This window comes from Mya arenaria, chromosome 12 (assembly GCF_026914265.1).
Source record: "Mya arenaria isolate MELC-2E11 chromosome 12, ASM2691426v1".
Taxonomy (NCBI): Eukaryota; Metazoa; Mollusca; class Bivalvia; order Myida; family Myidae; genus Mya; species Mya arenaria.
Genome location: NC_069133.1, coordinates 58,122,691 through 58,136,793, shown reverse-complemented (window position 1 = coordinate 58,136,793; position 14,103 = coordinate 58,122,691). Strand labels below are relative to the sequence as shown.

Sequence of the window (14,103 nt, the reverse complement as noted above, 5' to 3'; positions counted from 1 at the left end):
TCAATATATTGAATATATAGAAAACAAATGCTTGATGATAAATATGACGGCTGAATAGTAACAATAAGATGCCGTAAATCGGTCGACCGTTTCAACGTTCCGAACCTTGAGCTGCATTTAATAACCAACTTAAATCAAGCTTAAATATTTAAGTATAATCTGAGTGTTTTGATTGGACTGTTTCAATAACTGGCCAATCGACTGAATGGAATCATTGAGGTATATCTAAGGATAAGGATAAAAAACATAGTAAATACTGCCCCAGATCTAATTTTTGTGCGTTCCATGATGAACTACTCGTAGGTGGGGCTTGCTATTGTGTTGATAGAAATGTATATGCAATAGTATGATATGCTTTATAGTAATCTTTCATTTGCATGCTTCTGCAATGTATGAATATGAATTAAGTAAAAACATGATATATTCCATGATTTTAAAATGATTTAAAAATCGACTTTATTTTAGCAATTTCAATAATTCAACAACTACGTAGTAGAAATGACTTTTTAAGCTGTCAGGTATCCGACCATTTTTTTCTGGTCACTAGCCTGTAAATACAACATTACAACATTCATGGATAATTGCGACTCAGTTTTTTAATTGTTCATTATATCGATAAGTATCATCCATTAGAAAAATCTAAACGCCCGTCTTATAGCACTGATTTACATTTTTAGAAATGTATGAATATTCAGAGCCTTTTCGAGTGGTATAATATATTCGACGATCGCCCAGGCCTTGCATTACTCATAAATCATGTACGGCTATAGGCACGTATAAAGTGAGTGTTCTTAAATCGTCGGTGACTTTCTGTCTGATATATACAGGTAAGACTTATACTAGAAAGTGGTTTTGGTTTACTTTTGTGAATAATACCTTGATAAGCATGATATAAGCATGACATAGCCTAAAATAATAGACAATTTGTTTGGACTTGCGAGTCCGACTCACAAAATTGGAAGTTTTTCTTAATACTCCGGGAGTGGTGTTTTTGTATTCCATTACGGAAAGATGAAAACAGTATATCCAACTAACCCCTCAAAAAATGGTTGGGCTAAGGAGAAACGAACAATTTTAATTTTAATTGTTTTATTTGTTTTATTATTATCATTATTATCACTATTAATTATTATCAGTATTATTATTATTATTATAAATAATTTGTTATCATAACACTGAATATTATTTACTCGTAATTCGTTTCTCGAAGGTTGACTTGAAATAAAAAAAAATCAAGAATATGAAAATGGTGGTTTAAAAATGCTCTATTTTTGTCAAAGCAATTAAAGCAAGCTGGGTAAAAAGAATTATGTTAAACAAACAATCTATATAGGTTAAATTATATATGCAAATGACCAAACAGTTTGGAGAAGATCTAATTTTTAAAAGTTGTTTGGACCCGAAAAGCATTCACAATCTTCAATTAAAATATGTTTTTCTACTAGAAGTTATACAATCATAGGCATCGTTTACATATAAGACGGATACTGCGATCGTAGCAAAAGAAATTATATGGAACAACAGCAAAATAAAACTCCCTAATAATAAATCATTTTTTCTTACAAAGAATGGCATAATAGGGGTGTAAAATATATCGAACATTTGTACGACTTCAGAAAAAATCTTTTTATGACTTTAACAACTTATCGAGACTATACGATCTTGGCACACATGATTTTTTGACATATCATGCTTTAATCAGCAGTATTCCTGATGATTCGAAAATCCGGTTGAAAAATGAAGGCATATCATATAACACACCAACTTACTTTGTAGATAACATCTAGGAATATACAAAAATTAGTAAAATAGTCTACAAGCATCTTATTATACAACTTAAACCTGAAAAAAGAACTCGAGAAGAAAATTGGGAATCTTAATTTGATCTAAACTCTATACAATGGAAAAATGTGTACACACAGGCGCTCAAACTAACAATAGATACGAAACTTCGGGAATTCCAATATTAATACATAATGAATATCCTTCCAAACAATGACAAGCTTTACACGTACAATATTGTATGTACGTGAAGTTAGCGGCCTAGCGGCCTAGCGGCCCAGAGGCGTGAAGTTAGCGGCCTAGCGGCCTAGCGGCCTAGCGGCCTAGCGGCGTGTAGTTAGCGGCCTAGCGGCCTAGCGGCGTGAAGTTTGCAACATAGCGGCCTGGCGGCCTGGCGGCCTACTTTTTTCTCTGTTTCCAAGCAATTGTTAATGCGTTTATTTAAAACAATGATACATCAACGATTTTTATTCATACAGTTACACAGCGGCCTTAAATTGTTTTCTATTCAGAACATTTTTCTATACGTTTTATTCTAAAACAATTATAAATGAACTGTTTTATGCACAAATTATCACTCTGAAGCGTTTTTAACTTTTTTCATAAAAAGTCGATTAAGTACTTCAGCGGCCTAGCGGCGTGAAATTAGCGGCCTGGCGGCCTAGCGGCCTAAAATTGAATCCTATTTCAAAACATGTATACATGCATTTTCTCCTAAAACAATGACATATTACTGCTTTATGCACAAATTAACACATTGAAGCGATTATCAACATTTTTTATTCAAAAACGTCGATAAATCAATCAGTTAATTCAAAGCATTAAACATGCCTGTTCTTCCCAAACAATGATGTATTTACTGTTTTTATGCACAAATTATCACTCTGAAGCGTTTTTCAACTTTTTACAAAAAGTCGATCGAGCATTTCAGCGGCCTAGCGGCCCAGTGACGTGAAGTTAGCGGCCTGGCGGCCTAGCTAATCTGCCGAGCTGCTCGTCTGTTGACTTCACGCTGTCAGGCTGCTGGACTGCTCACTTCACGCTGCTCGGCCGCTGGGCTGCAAACGTCACGAAGATAGGCTGTTGGGTTGCTAACTTCAAGCTTCTAGGCTGCCAGTCTGCTGATCTGCTGACTTCACGCTGCTAGGCTGCCAGTGTTCTATGCTGCTGACTTCACGCTGCTAGTCTGCTGGGCTGCTGGCTTCACGCTGCTAGGCTTCAATTCTTCTAGGCTGCTGACTTCACGCTGCTAGGCTGCCTGTCGCCTGGGTTGCTGGCTTCACGCTGCCAGGCTCCTGGGCTGCTGACTTCACGCTGCTAGGCTTTCAGTCTGTTGGGCTGCTGACTTCACGATTCTAGGCTTCCATTCTGCCAGTCTGCTAATTTACGCCGCCAGTCTGCTGGGCTGCCATCTTCACGAACATTTCTTAAAGAGGCAGTATGATTGAATACGTGCCAGATTTACCTGATTACGTGTGAATGTTTTTGTGCAGGAGGAAAACATTTTTTGTTGTAATTTATTGAGCCTTTTGAACCTTGGCCAGGCAATCTTTATATTGGCTGGAGGCATGCACACTTAACAATTCAATTCATCATGTTCTACAATCACTATGAAATTTTTAAGCTCAATGATAATTGTATCGAGAATCCAACTCCAGGGCGTCTACTTATGTACGTGTCTGAATTTTTATTTTCAGGAAAATGGCTGAAAAAGAACATACTACTGATTCCGCAGCTTACGGGGATGTGAAATCAAGAAAGAGCTTTTTTGAAAGTGTTTTCTCCGACAAGGTATTCTGTGTTTGTTGTTTTGTGACGCTGTTTGAAACTCATTTGAGCACGTCCGGTCCGTGTAGTTTTAATTGTATTATTAATGTAGGCTACGTTCCCATTAAAAGCATTAGTTTTATCTCGAACGAATTATTTTCTGCTGCATATACTGTTTATATCATAATGTTTGTTACTCTTTTAAAAGTCGGGCAAACTGCCAACACGGACACTGCAGGGAAAAAACAAAACATCGCCCCAAACAGGTGATATTTTTTAATTATGCCAACCCAGATAAGTAGATCCAAATATTTTTCCATTCAACAAATCCTTATTTTATCCACTGGAAAATATAAAATAGTACCAGTATGAAAAATATAAATTAAACTACATTTTAACTATTTGCTGTTTAACTGAGTTGAGCGAAAAAAGAATCTACCATGGCCGCTCGTGCAAGTTAATCGCAACCCTTGCGCAGGGTATTCATCGGTAACTTGGTAAACTTCGTTTCCGCAAAACACCCTACGCTCTGGTTGCGATGAAACGATCTTACATGTGCGGTCATGAAAGATACTTGTATTCTTAATCGAAAAGGTGGAAAAATGTGTTGCATAAGATTATTTCAGAAACCTGATTTGAACAATAGAGTCAGAAATCAAGTTTTGTTCTGTACCGTGGAACAAGACCAGGATAGAACGACAGACTATGCAGTTAGTTTTCACGACAATTTCTGAGTCTTTTGTCAAACTAATGTTTTGCCATTTACTTATTTGCTTTAATGGAGAAGCAAGTTGGTATTTATTTTTCTTCAAATCATATAATAACTAGGGTCATCCATTTCTTAAAATAATTCACCTGAATATCTGTTAACAACTCGTAAGAAAGCATTTGATATTTTAAAGGAGTTATATTCATACCATACGGAAACTATGTAGAAGATAAATGTCTGTGTCAGTGTAAATATTCGTACTTACCTGTGTCCCAATGACAGTTAAGGACTTTTTCAATTTTCCATAGCTTAATTCTCTGTAGATTTATTTTGATAAAAGAGCCAATACATTAGTTTTGTAGAGCAGGTTTCTGTTAGCATTCGTCTACTTTTCATGCGCCACATAACTACTAATTGACAGATAAGTGCATTTTAGCCTTACGTGAAGAGCTTTAACTTAAAAGAGATGAGTAAACAGGATAAGCTATCAAGTAAAGTTGAAAATATTTCTGCATACATTCACAAGATTTATCGGACAATATTCAATGTATTAACACTGACAGGAAATCAAATGAAATTGAGTGCCAAATTGTGCGCGGGTGAGTAACAGGGTCAAATAAGTGTAACCAACACCTAAGTAAGAGTTCATTTTGACGTTTTACAGATGCAGCTCAATTTTCTGCAAAACGAAACAAAATAAACCCAGACTCTAAGATAGCATTATAGTTCACCTAGTGAGCAACGAACGTTTCCTTTTGAATTCAGAATGTGAACTATTTTGCATTCAAAAATTGTATAAAACACTTCTTTCAGAAAAAGGCCAGAGTCATCTTGCCGGAAATCAAAGGTAAGCATTTTGCTTATGTTATTCAAACCATAGTTGTATATATCTACAAGAGTGTTCTTACGCTTCGTCTTGTGATAGCTTGATTTCGAAACGAGGCATTTAAGGTGGGAAAATTGAATTGTTGCATTCAAAGTACAATACGTGGGTTATTCAGAAGGCTCTGCAATAATGTCAATACGACATGTACGACGCAATGTACACGAAATCGCTCTGTTGTAACCCCATAATACATGTACCTGTATACACAAGCATTTGTGTAATCCTTCTTGTCCTGGCAAGCGTCAGAGTGGTCTGCTCTTGGTACATGTTCAAGGCATTTAGACACATAGTTTTGAATTTCCACCCCGAATTTTTAGTGATTATGAAATGGGAAAACGTATCAAAGACCTTAAATAAGAGAATATAAAAAATGTTTTCATTATTGTAACCCCAAAACATCACCACCACCTTAATTGTATTGACTGGGGATCAAAAAGCGCTTATCGTCCATACCCTACCATCTCCTTCAGAGCGCAAACAATGTAATCTGATTTTTTGACGAAAAAAGAGGTCAATTCTCCAGTACAAATATACCGAAAGCACGTGCTGTACAGTTGGTATTTAAATTATAAGACCAGTTGAAGATTATTTTACTGAAATAACGAAGGTAAAATTGGCATTTTGCAGTTCAACAGTTGTTGCTAAGAAGGACCGAGACCAAGGCAAAGAGGAGTTGCATGATCAGAGGAAAGAGTACGTGGCGTATATCACAGATATTTTGAATCGCTCTTTATTATTGCTCAAATAAATGTGAATTAAAACATATATAAATAGTGTTTTATATTGGGAGGAATTTTAGTTTAGTTAGGAATGTTAGTTTTTGATTTTATAAAATCATACAATTGAATCTTCTTTGTTGTATGATAAATAACCACTTTTTGATAATGCGATAGAAACTTCAGGAACAAACCCAGTAGTTACCTGAGTATGTTTATTCAAAAGCACGTTATGATAGTTTCAAATAGAGATTTATCAGTAGTGTATGCTATTTGTTTCCAGTGACAAGGTTGAAGTTGAACAACGTTTAACAAAAACACCCGAGAACAGAAAAACTCGGTAAGGTATTTATAGGAATTTAAATAATACTACGTAAAAAAATCCCAGCATATGTTTTGAAATTCAAATAGTCACATTCTCGAAGTATACTTAATATTGAAAATTTGATGTTCATCTTGTTTCAACCGCAGCAACGTTTCACGACGTTACAATTATTCTTTCAAACAACTCTATATTGTTGATAACAATAACTTTAACTTCTTTAGCAATTGGAATGCAGAACATTTAACTAATTTGTAATCATGATCGATAATCAAATATAGTTATAAATAATCATCGATGGTCTTGCTGTATGAACGCAGGAGGGTGCAAATACAAACCTGCCCGCTTGCCCATCCTGCATATATACAGCATGGAAACACAAACAATGTGATCAATCCTTAATTAAGTTTATCCAATGTTTAACATGTGGAACAAAATAAAACAGTTTGATAACAGACTGTGATTTGGAATGTTTATTTGTAAATGCAAACTGAAAACACCCGCTATAACGACTTTCTAAAGCTTTATAAACGTTCATAATACAATGGAAACTACCGGGATAGGCTCAGTAGCTAAACATTTTTCTCTCCTGCGTAAGGCACAAGATGCCGAATCAGACATAACATCATACAATGCACTGCATACAGACCTTATTTAAGTGATATTCAATGAGGCAAAATCTCTTAATTTTGGTTTTTTAGAGATTGGTTTCCGCACAATCTTGAAGTTTTTAAAAAGCCGATGTGTTTAATAAGCACCGAGGGCGAAAATATTCTCAAAGTAGAAGAAGAAACTTTGAAACAGATCGAAAAGATCGATCTTCCGTGCTGCGTGGTGGTCGTCGCAGGGTTGTACAGGACCGGGAAATCGTACTTGATGAATCGACTGGCGGAAGCTCATTCAGGTACGACAATCTATGCTGAAGGAACAAAGAAACTAAATTATGCCAATGTTAAGTATGTTTAGTATAAATGCATATGAATAACTTGTTATTTCTAAAGCTTTAACAGAATCAGTATTTTTGGCCAGCAAAATGAGTTTATTATGCTACAGAGGAAAAGGGCTTAATGTATTGCTTCCATTGTATGTCAATGTACAAAACATATGCACGAGCACTAACGGAACATGTTTGACTTCACCTTTCAACAGGTTTTGCATTAGGGGATACAATTGAATCAAAAACTAAGGGAATATGGGTTTGGTGCAAAATGCATCCGGAGAAAAAGCAAACTGTCCTTATTCTACTCGATACAGAGGGACTTGGAGACGTAAAAAAGGTCAGTTATCTACTAAATTTTAGCCTTAACTCATGCGTTTAAGAATTGTTAAAATATTTCACACATATTTCTGACATATATTACTATTTTCATTTGCTAGGGTGATCAGAAACATGACAACAGACTCTTTACCCTGGCAGCGCTCCTGTCCAGTACTTTGGTTTACAACATGAAAGGAACCTTTGATCAGGACGCGGTTAGCAAGCTGACGTATCCTTACAAACTGATATCAGAAATATTGCGATTTCACATACCAGTTAAGCTAAATTTGTTTGAAATGTAACCGTAAAGTTGTGTCCTTTAACATCCTTAACAATCCAATCGAGAACTTACCTGACATTGAAATGTTCTTAGATAGTTGCGTGAACTTGAACAGCGTCACTTCGGCTTGTAAACGGGTTTTCATTAAACGTAGATAAAAAAAATCTTTTCCTGAACACATATAGATTTGTTTCCGAAATAGCGAACAACATTCAATTTAAAGGCAGAAAACAAGCTGACAACTGCGGACTGAAGCTTATTCTTCCGACATTTATTCTGGTATTGAGAGATTTTGCTTTAAAAATCGTAATAAAAGGTCGAAAACTCTCCCAAGATGAATACCTGGAAGATTGTTTGAAGAGCGATTCTACGAGAGATGATGAATTTAACGAACCCCGAGAGGCAATACGGACATATTTTCCTCAACGAAAATGCTTTACTCTTCCTGCTCCAGGAGACTCGGAAGTCGTTGAAAATCTGGAAATGCTTGAATTTGGCGATCTTTGTAAGGCGTTTCAAACAAGGACTGCTGAATTTGTTTCATTTGTGTACAGCGAAGACCATAAAAAGCTCGGATTTGGCAAACCAGTCAATGGGTCGAGTATGTTATATTTATCAGATATACCTTTTCTGTACAAACACTTCAGAAACTGTATAATTGCATTACAGTCATGCCTTTCCGAGTTTATACCGGGTCTGGAAATTGCTGTCTTACCCATCCCGGGTATCACTACTCACGTGTACCTCCGTGTCATTTCTGAAAAATATTTTAATGGATAATGGTACTCAATTAAAAACAAAACGATCACAAATGCAGAGTCCTAAAATGTACATCAATAAAAATATTAATACAAAATTTATGAAAACATAAACGGCGACGTCAATCAGGAACTATTTGACGTTCACTTTAGATAACTGCGCGTCATACCGTTGGCATCAATAAACAACTCTTTCTGGAAAATCTTAAAAAGACACTTACACCGTTAAAATGCAGTTAAATTTAAATGTTCGGTATATAAGAAAATATTTCGATTACATGTATACGGGGCGGTTGAAAAAATCCGACACAGGGATGGTAACTCGCTTCGTAACCGGCTTCCGCACGCGCCATCGTGATATTCTCGAGCGCCCTACAAACATGTGAAAGATACTTAAACTCTGTTACCTACAATTTATTTCGTATGGTTTATCGCTGATAGATGCTATGATTTGACACTTAGTGTTTGCCGACCTGACCAGAGAGTACATCGAGGCGATAAGACATGGAGCAGTTCCTGACATTGATGACACATTTCGAATGGTCGCAAAAAAGGAAAACAAAAAAGTTAGTAGGGAGGCATTGGACGAGTTCTACGAAATGATGACTATTCTAATGCCAGAACCACAAGAAGAATTTGAAAAACTTTTCGGCACGCACAAGAGAAATCACTGAAAAAAATACGTGACAACGCTGTTCATGATGAAAAAAATAAAACGGAGGAAAACGCAAAGGTTTGTTAGACTTGCCTCTTATGCTTGCAAGGTGAATTTAGGCTCAAAATTTAATCGCAAATAATTTCATTACAACTTCTCATATTTTATAAATTGCAATACATTATGACTTTTATAACTGTTTAACTAAAGAGGTCTTGTTGAACATGTTCGAACACTTTATCTGCATGTGTGCAATTAGACATTTATTTGTCGGTAGTAAACATAGACACTTGTATTTCTCGAACCTTGATCTTATTTTGTTTTACTGTTACGCGCGATATTACCTTTGTAGTTGAACATAAATCTATATCATTTATGAAAACTTTTCCGTTATAAAGCTTTTCGTATAAATATTAAAGAAGACCATGTTTTCCAATAAGCCATTTTCGATTATTTTATGAAACTCAAGTCTTAATTGTACTTATTTTGACATCGAATGAATAGGTGATTTGGATATACTTTTAATGTAGGATATAATGCAAAGAAAATTTATCTGACTTTGAATTCAATGTCAGTTGTACGTATACATGAACTGGACTAAATAATATGGATATACGAGTACACTTATTTTTAAGTTAAGAATTACTTCACTTTTTTGGTAGAAATATAAAGGAATAGTTTAAATGCCAAAGCCGCGCTTCGTAGTGTTCATGTTTTTCCATGTACGTTCATATTCAATATTAATGTTGATTTTAATTGCGATTTTTCTCGATATAAATTTGTTCCTTCGACATTCTTTGAAATAGCTTGTTACGAACTTTGATTCTACCCAATTACCTACGTTTTGACCTTAAAAACAACGCATTTCGGTGTGAAAATGACAAGAGTATCAGCAACAAACTATATATTTTGCTAGAAACGGGGTGAGAGAAAAAAACACATCTACTATGTGCTTGGGATAAAACGATGATCGAGTATTGTCGAAAGCCGATTATTTGTGTCCGAGTTCGGCGATAATCGATTTCATTATTCCATAATCGATTATCGCTAATGTAGGGCAAAGGGAAGTAACCGTGCTATGTATGTACTGATTTTCTTTAAAACGGGAAACGGTACGGACTTATAAGGGGTTATACGACAATTTATTCTCTATTATTTTAGAATTAAGTTATCTCTTAAAAACAATTTACTAAATTATCAATTGTAACCTGGAATGTATAACAAAACAGCATATACAACATAACTGATTGTAATATGTTTATTGATTTAAAGACATGTATGTACAAACCAATATAGTTTTAGATATATTTGTAATAAATTCACTTGTTCCGTTTCGATTATATAATCGATGATTGATCGAAATGGCTCGTCCGATTATTTTCGATGATCGATTATGACTTTGGTCCGATTTTCAATCCCTACTATGTGCAGATGTGTCTCAACACCCTGGTCAAAACCACGTCTCCTTATACTATCCTACACTCGGATTGATTGTATATATATATCTTCTACTCCGGTGCATGGAGGTTAATGTTATACATCTACATATATTTAATCTATACGATTGAAAATATGAATGGCTTAATAATAAAACGAGTTATGTAAACACTACATTTGAATACCTTAGCGAAAGGAATTCAAAACAAATTACATCGACTTTTAGACATATGTAATTGCTACATACATCTATTGCATTTTGTCTAGAAAAACATGGACTTAATTTTCACGAAGCTGAAATCTGAGAATGAACGATCAGTGCAAGAAAAATGCGCAGTCACACTTACTGAGTTGGAGACCATGAAGCAATTCCAAAAACGACTTGAATCACAGAAGTATGAGGTTCCGGGAGGCCATACCAGCTTTAAGACAGATGTTGAACGCATTAAACAAGAATACATGGCGGCCTTAAAGGAGTTTAGCACTGGAGAGGTACATGCACTCTTACTGAATATTTCATTACTTGGATGCAAAGCACAACTATATCGGAGACATTTGTTATATATTTTATTATTTCCAATGGTACCTATTTTTGTAATTGACATTTAAATCACTTTGTTATGTAGTCTAACATTTTTAGGTAATACTATGTTTTACAGAAAGAGTTATTGAATATATTGTTTTCAATTCAAAGGTACTGACGACTTATACTAGCTTTTATCAGCAATTGTCAGACAAGGAAATTAACATTATCCAAATGGACAACAAACTGTCAGAAGATGAAAGAAAAAGTAAGTAGCACTTATTAACTCACCATTGAGGATTTAATGTTGTGAAATTGGCAATGTTTAAATAGTTTTTTGCCTTTGTTTTTCTTTAATTGCACATAAAAACTCTTCCACATGTTTATTTCCAATTCTTTGAAAACAAAATAGTACGCGAATGAATGGGTAATTAAAAGTATAAACTTTCGTCGAATAGGTCATATATACATGCCAATGTAGTTATTCAAAGCACAAAACAACAACAAAAATCAATCATTAAATAATTTGGTCAAAATTTTAACGATGATAATTAATAATTGATTTTTAAGAACAAGCCGACAACCGCGAGAGAACAATGAAGTCTATGGTTGAAGAAATTAAACAAGATAACAAACAATTGCTCGAGAGATTGGATAAAGTAAGGCACGCACAACACAAGAATATACAAAAGGAACGTAAAGAGAAGTTTGAGGAAGAGAATGAGGAGCTAAAGAGAAAATCAGCAAGTTTCACTGAGGAGGAGCGAAAAAGGTTGGCACAACTTGAAACGGAAAAGATTGAGATCAAAAACATGAACGCATGGGGGAGATTTAAATGCCTTTTTACAGGATATTGATTGCTTACAGAAGAATCTCGAAGTTAGATTTGTGTCTTAACAAACTCTTTTCTTTTCTAAAATCTATATCCATGTTAATTAAAAATAAAACTATTCTTGTTCCATAAATTGCCAAAATCCTGAGACCAAATACGTTATTTTTGAATTGATCGACACGATATCAAGGCCGGAAATGTTTTATACCACTTGTGCCGACATTATGGCAACAACATATGTTCATTATCAATATTTTAACTGCTGTAAATTCTTTAGGTTATAGTTTGTTGCCAGCAATGTCTGTTAAGCCGTTGACAGACTATGAAGTTGACGGTTACAAGTGATGTATACATCCATTAATTCATAGAAAACTTTGATTAACCCTAACAGTAATCACAATTGTTATAATTGTATTATTTGTTTCAAGTTGTGCGTGGGTCTTCGTTGATAGGTGTATGTATTTCGGGCTATCTGCTTATATCATATATTGCCGTTTGCTCGAGTACATCACATTGATAAGTGCTAATGAATACGTATTGATAAATAACCACTGCGAAAACGGAAAGAAAGTATTCTTTTCATTGAAAATGTTTATAACCAGGTGGCACAAATTTGAACGAGTTTTCAATAAGTTGTCAGGGTTTATTTCTGAAATAGCCGATCAATGTAGCTCTGGATCATCTTCTAAAAATGCAAAATGTAGAATGTTTTTTTTTTCATTTCGCTCTATGTACATTTCAAAAAACAAGAATAAAAAGATTATTTTCATGACGCGTATTAAATCCACATACGACATCCACTTCTCGTATAACCTGTTATTTATAAATGTTATGTCCAATGTCAAGCTTTACAACCTGTGTGTTGGTCTCTATTGTTTTGTTTTGTATTATTATTATATGTCCTTCAACCTGTGTATTGGCTTCTATTGTTTTGTTTTGTAATAGTATTCTATGGTCTTGAAACCTGTGTATTGCTTCTAATTGTTTTGTTTTGTAAAAGTTTTCTTTGGTCTTGAAACCTGTGTATTGGCTTCTATTATATTGTTTTAAAAATAGTTTTCTATGGTCTTGAAACCTGTGTGTTGGTTCTGATTGTTTTGTTTTTTAATTATTTTCTATGGTCTTGAAACCTGTGTATTGGTTCTTATTGGTTTGTTTTGTGATAATTTTCTATGGTCTTGAAACCTGTGTATTGCTTCTAATTGTTTTGTTTTGTAATAATTTTCTATGGTCTTGAAACCTGTGTATTGGTTCTTATTGTTGTTTTTTTATAAAATTTTATGATTGTTTATTGTTTAAATTTGATAATTGGTTTAAATACCAAAGGCCCCACTGAAAATAAGCTTTAGGACTTTCCTGCGCAATCTTTGGTTTCATAACATTATCTACACATCATCTCTACTAAACTCAATTCGTTTACAACAACGACAGTTATCACATAATATTTTAGTTCTTCATCTGATTCATTACTCGCATACATATGTATTTAAAATGTTTCCCCAAGTCCATCAAGTCTTAATGCCGAATATGAAATGTCATTGTATGTTTACCGGTGATATGTAGAAACTATTATGTGAATAAAAATGATAATTCAAATCTTCAAAAAGTGAACTATCAATTTGATACTTCCCCCACAATGTTTTTGAAATTTTATCCCTATCTTACTTTCAAATCAAACGTCAGCACGCACGAGGATGGGAATCAATTTCAATTTGGCGCACCTTTATAAAAAAAAACTACAATGAATTGTCATTTAATGTCCTTTCAAGAATATCATGTAAAGATAAATTGTTTGTTTCATATTGTGATTTCTTTAACCTAGCTAACACAAAAACGTAAATATTTCACAATGACGTATAGAGATGTAACATGTTTGCTTTATAATAAAAAACATTTATTAGTGCTGTGTATTTTGTACTCTCTCTAGTTATTCCGCCCTTCGAAAAATGTGTCCGATATGTTTGCAAATATCGAAAACTTGATCGGTAAGTTTGATTTTATGGTCGTTTTAACAGGTCTTATCTGCATATTAACTATTTTGGGATAAGGGGGTCGGAAGGATGGTATAACATCATGGTCACTATTGGACAATAATCTGAGCACAGTATGACCTGGGGACATAACACAACATTAGTAGGTTGATCTTGAGAAGTATATGGTTCTTGTTTTTGAGGTCAG

The 14,103-nt window shown here is 34.5% G+C and overlaps 1 protein-coding gene across 4 annotated transcripts; it reads left to right on the top strand.

Moving 5' to 3' along the window:
* Nucleotides 1–728: 728 nt before the first annotated feature.
* On the top strand, nt 729–13,765 carry LOC128211145 (guanylate-binding protein 3-like). Of its 4 annotated transcripts, XR_008257219.1 has the most exons (13): nt 729–827; nt 3,480–3,573; nt 3,758–3,815; nt 5,072–5,105; nt 5,772–5,837; nt 6,144–6,200; nt 6,884–7,086; nt 7,332–7,459; nt 7,560–7,669; nt 7,906–8,321; nt 10,838–11,062; nt 11,265–11,361; nt 11,664–13,765. XR_008257219.1 is itself a non-coding variant. In XM_052915587.1 (11 exons), exons 2-11 carry the CDS (start codon nt 3,484–3,486, stop codon nt 9,150–9,152), a joined length of 1,374 nt encoding a protein of 457 aa, XP_052771547.1. In that variant the 5' UTR covers nt 729–827; nt 3,480–3,483; the 3' UTR covers nt 9,153–9,211. The 4 variants fall into 4 exon arrangements, 3 of the variants coding, with proteins under 3 accessions (XP_052771547.1, XP_052771549.1, XP_052771548.1); XM_052915587.1 differs by lacking the exons at nt 10,838–11,062; nt 11,265–11,361; nt 11,664–13,765 and adding an exon at nt 8,941–9,211; XM_052915589.1 differs by lacking the exons at nt 10,838–11,062; nt 11,265–11,361; nt 11,664–13,765 and adding an exon at nt 8,920–9,071.
* The last annotated feature ends 338 nt before the right edge of the window (nt 13,766–14,103 follow it).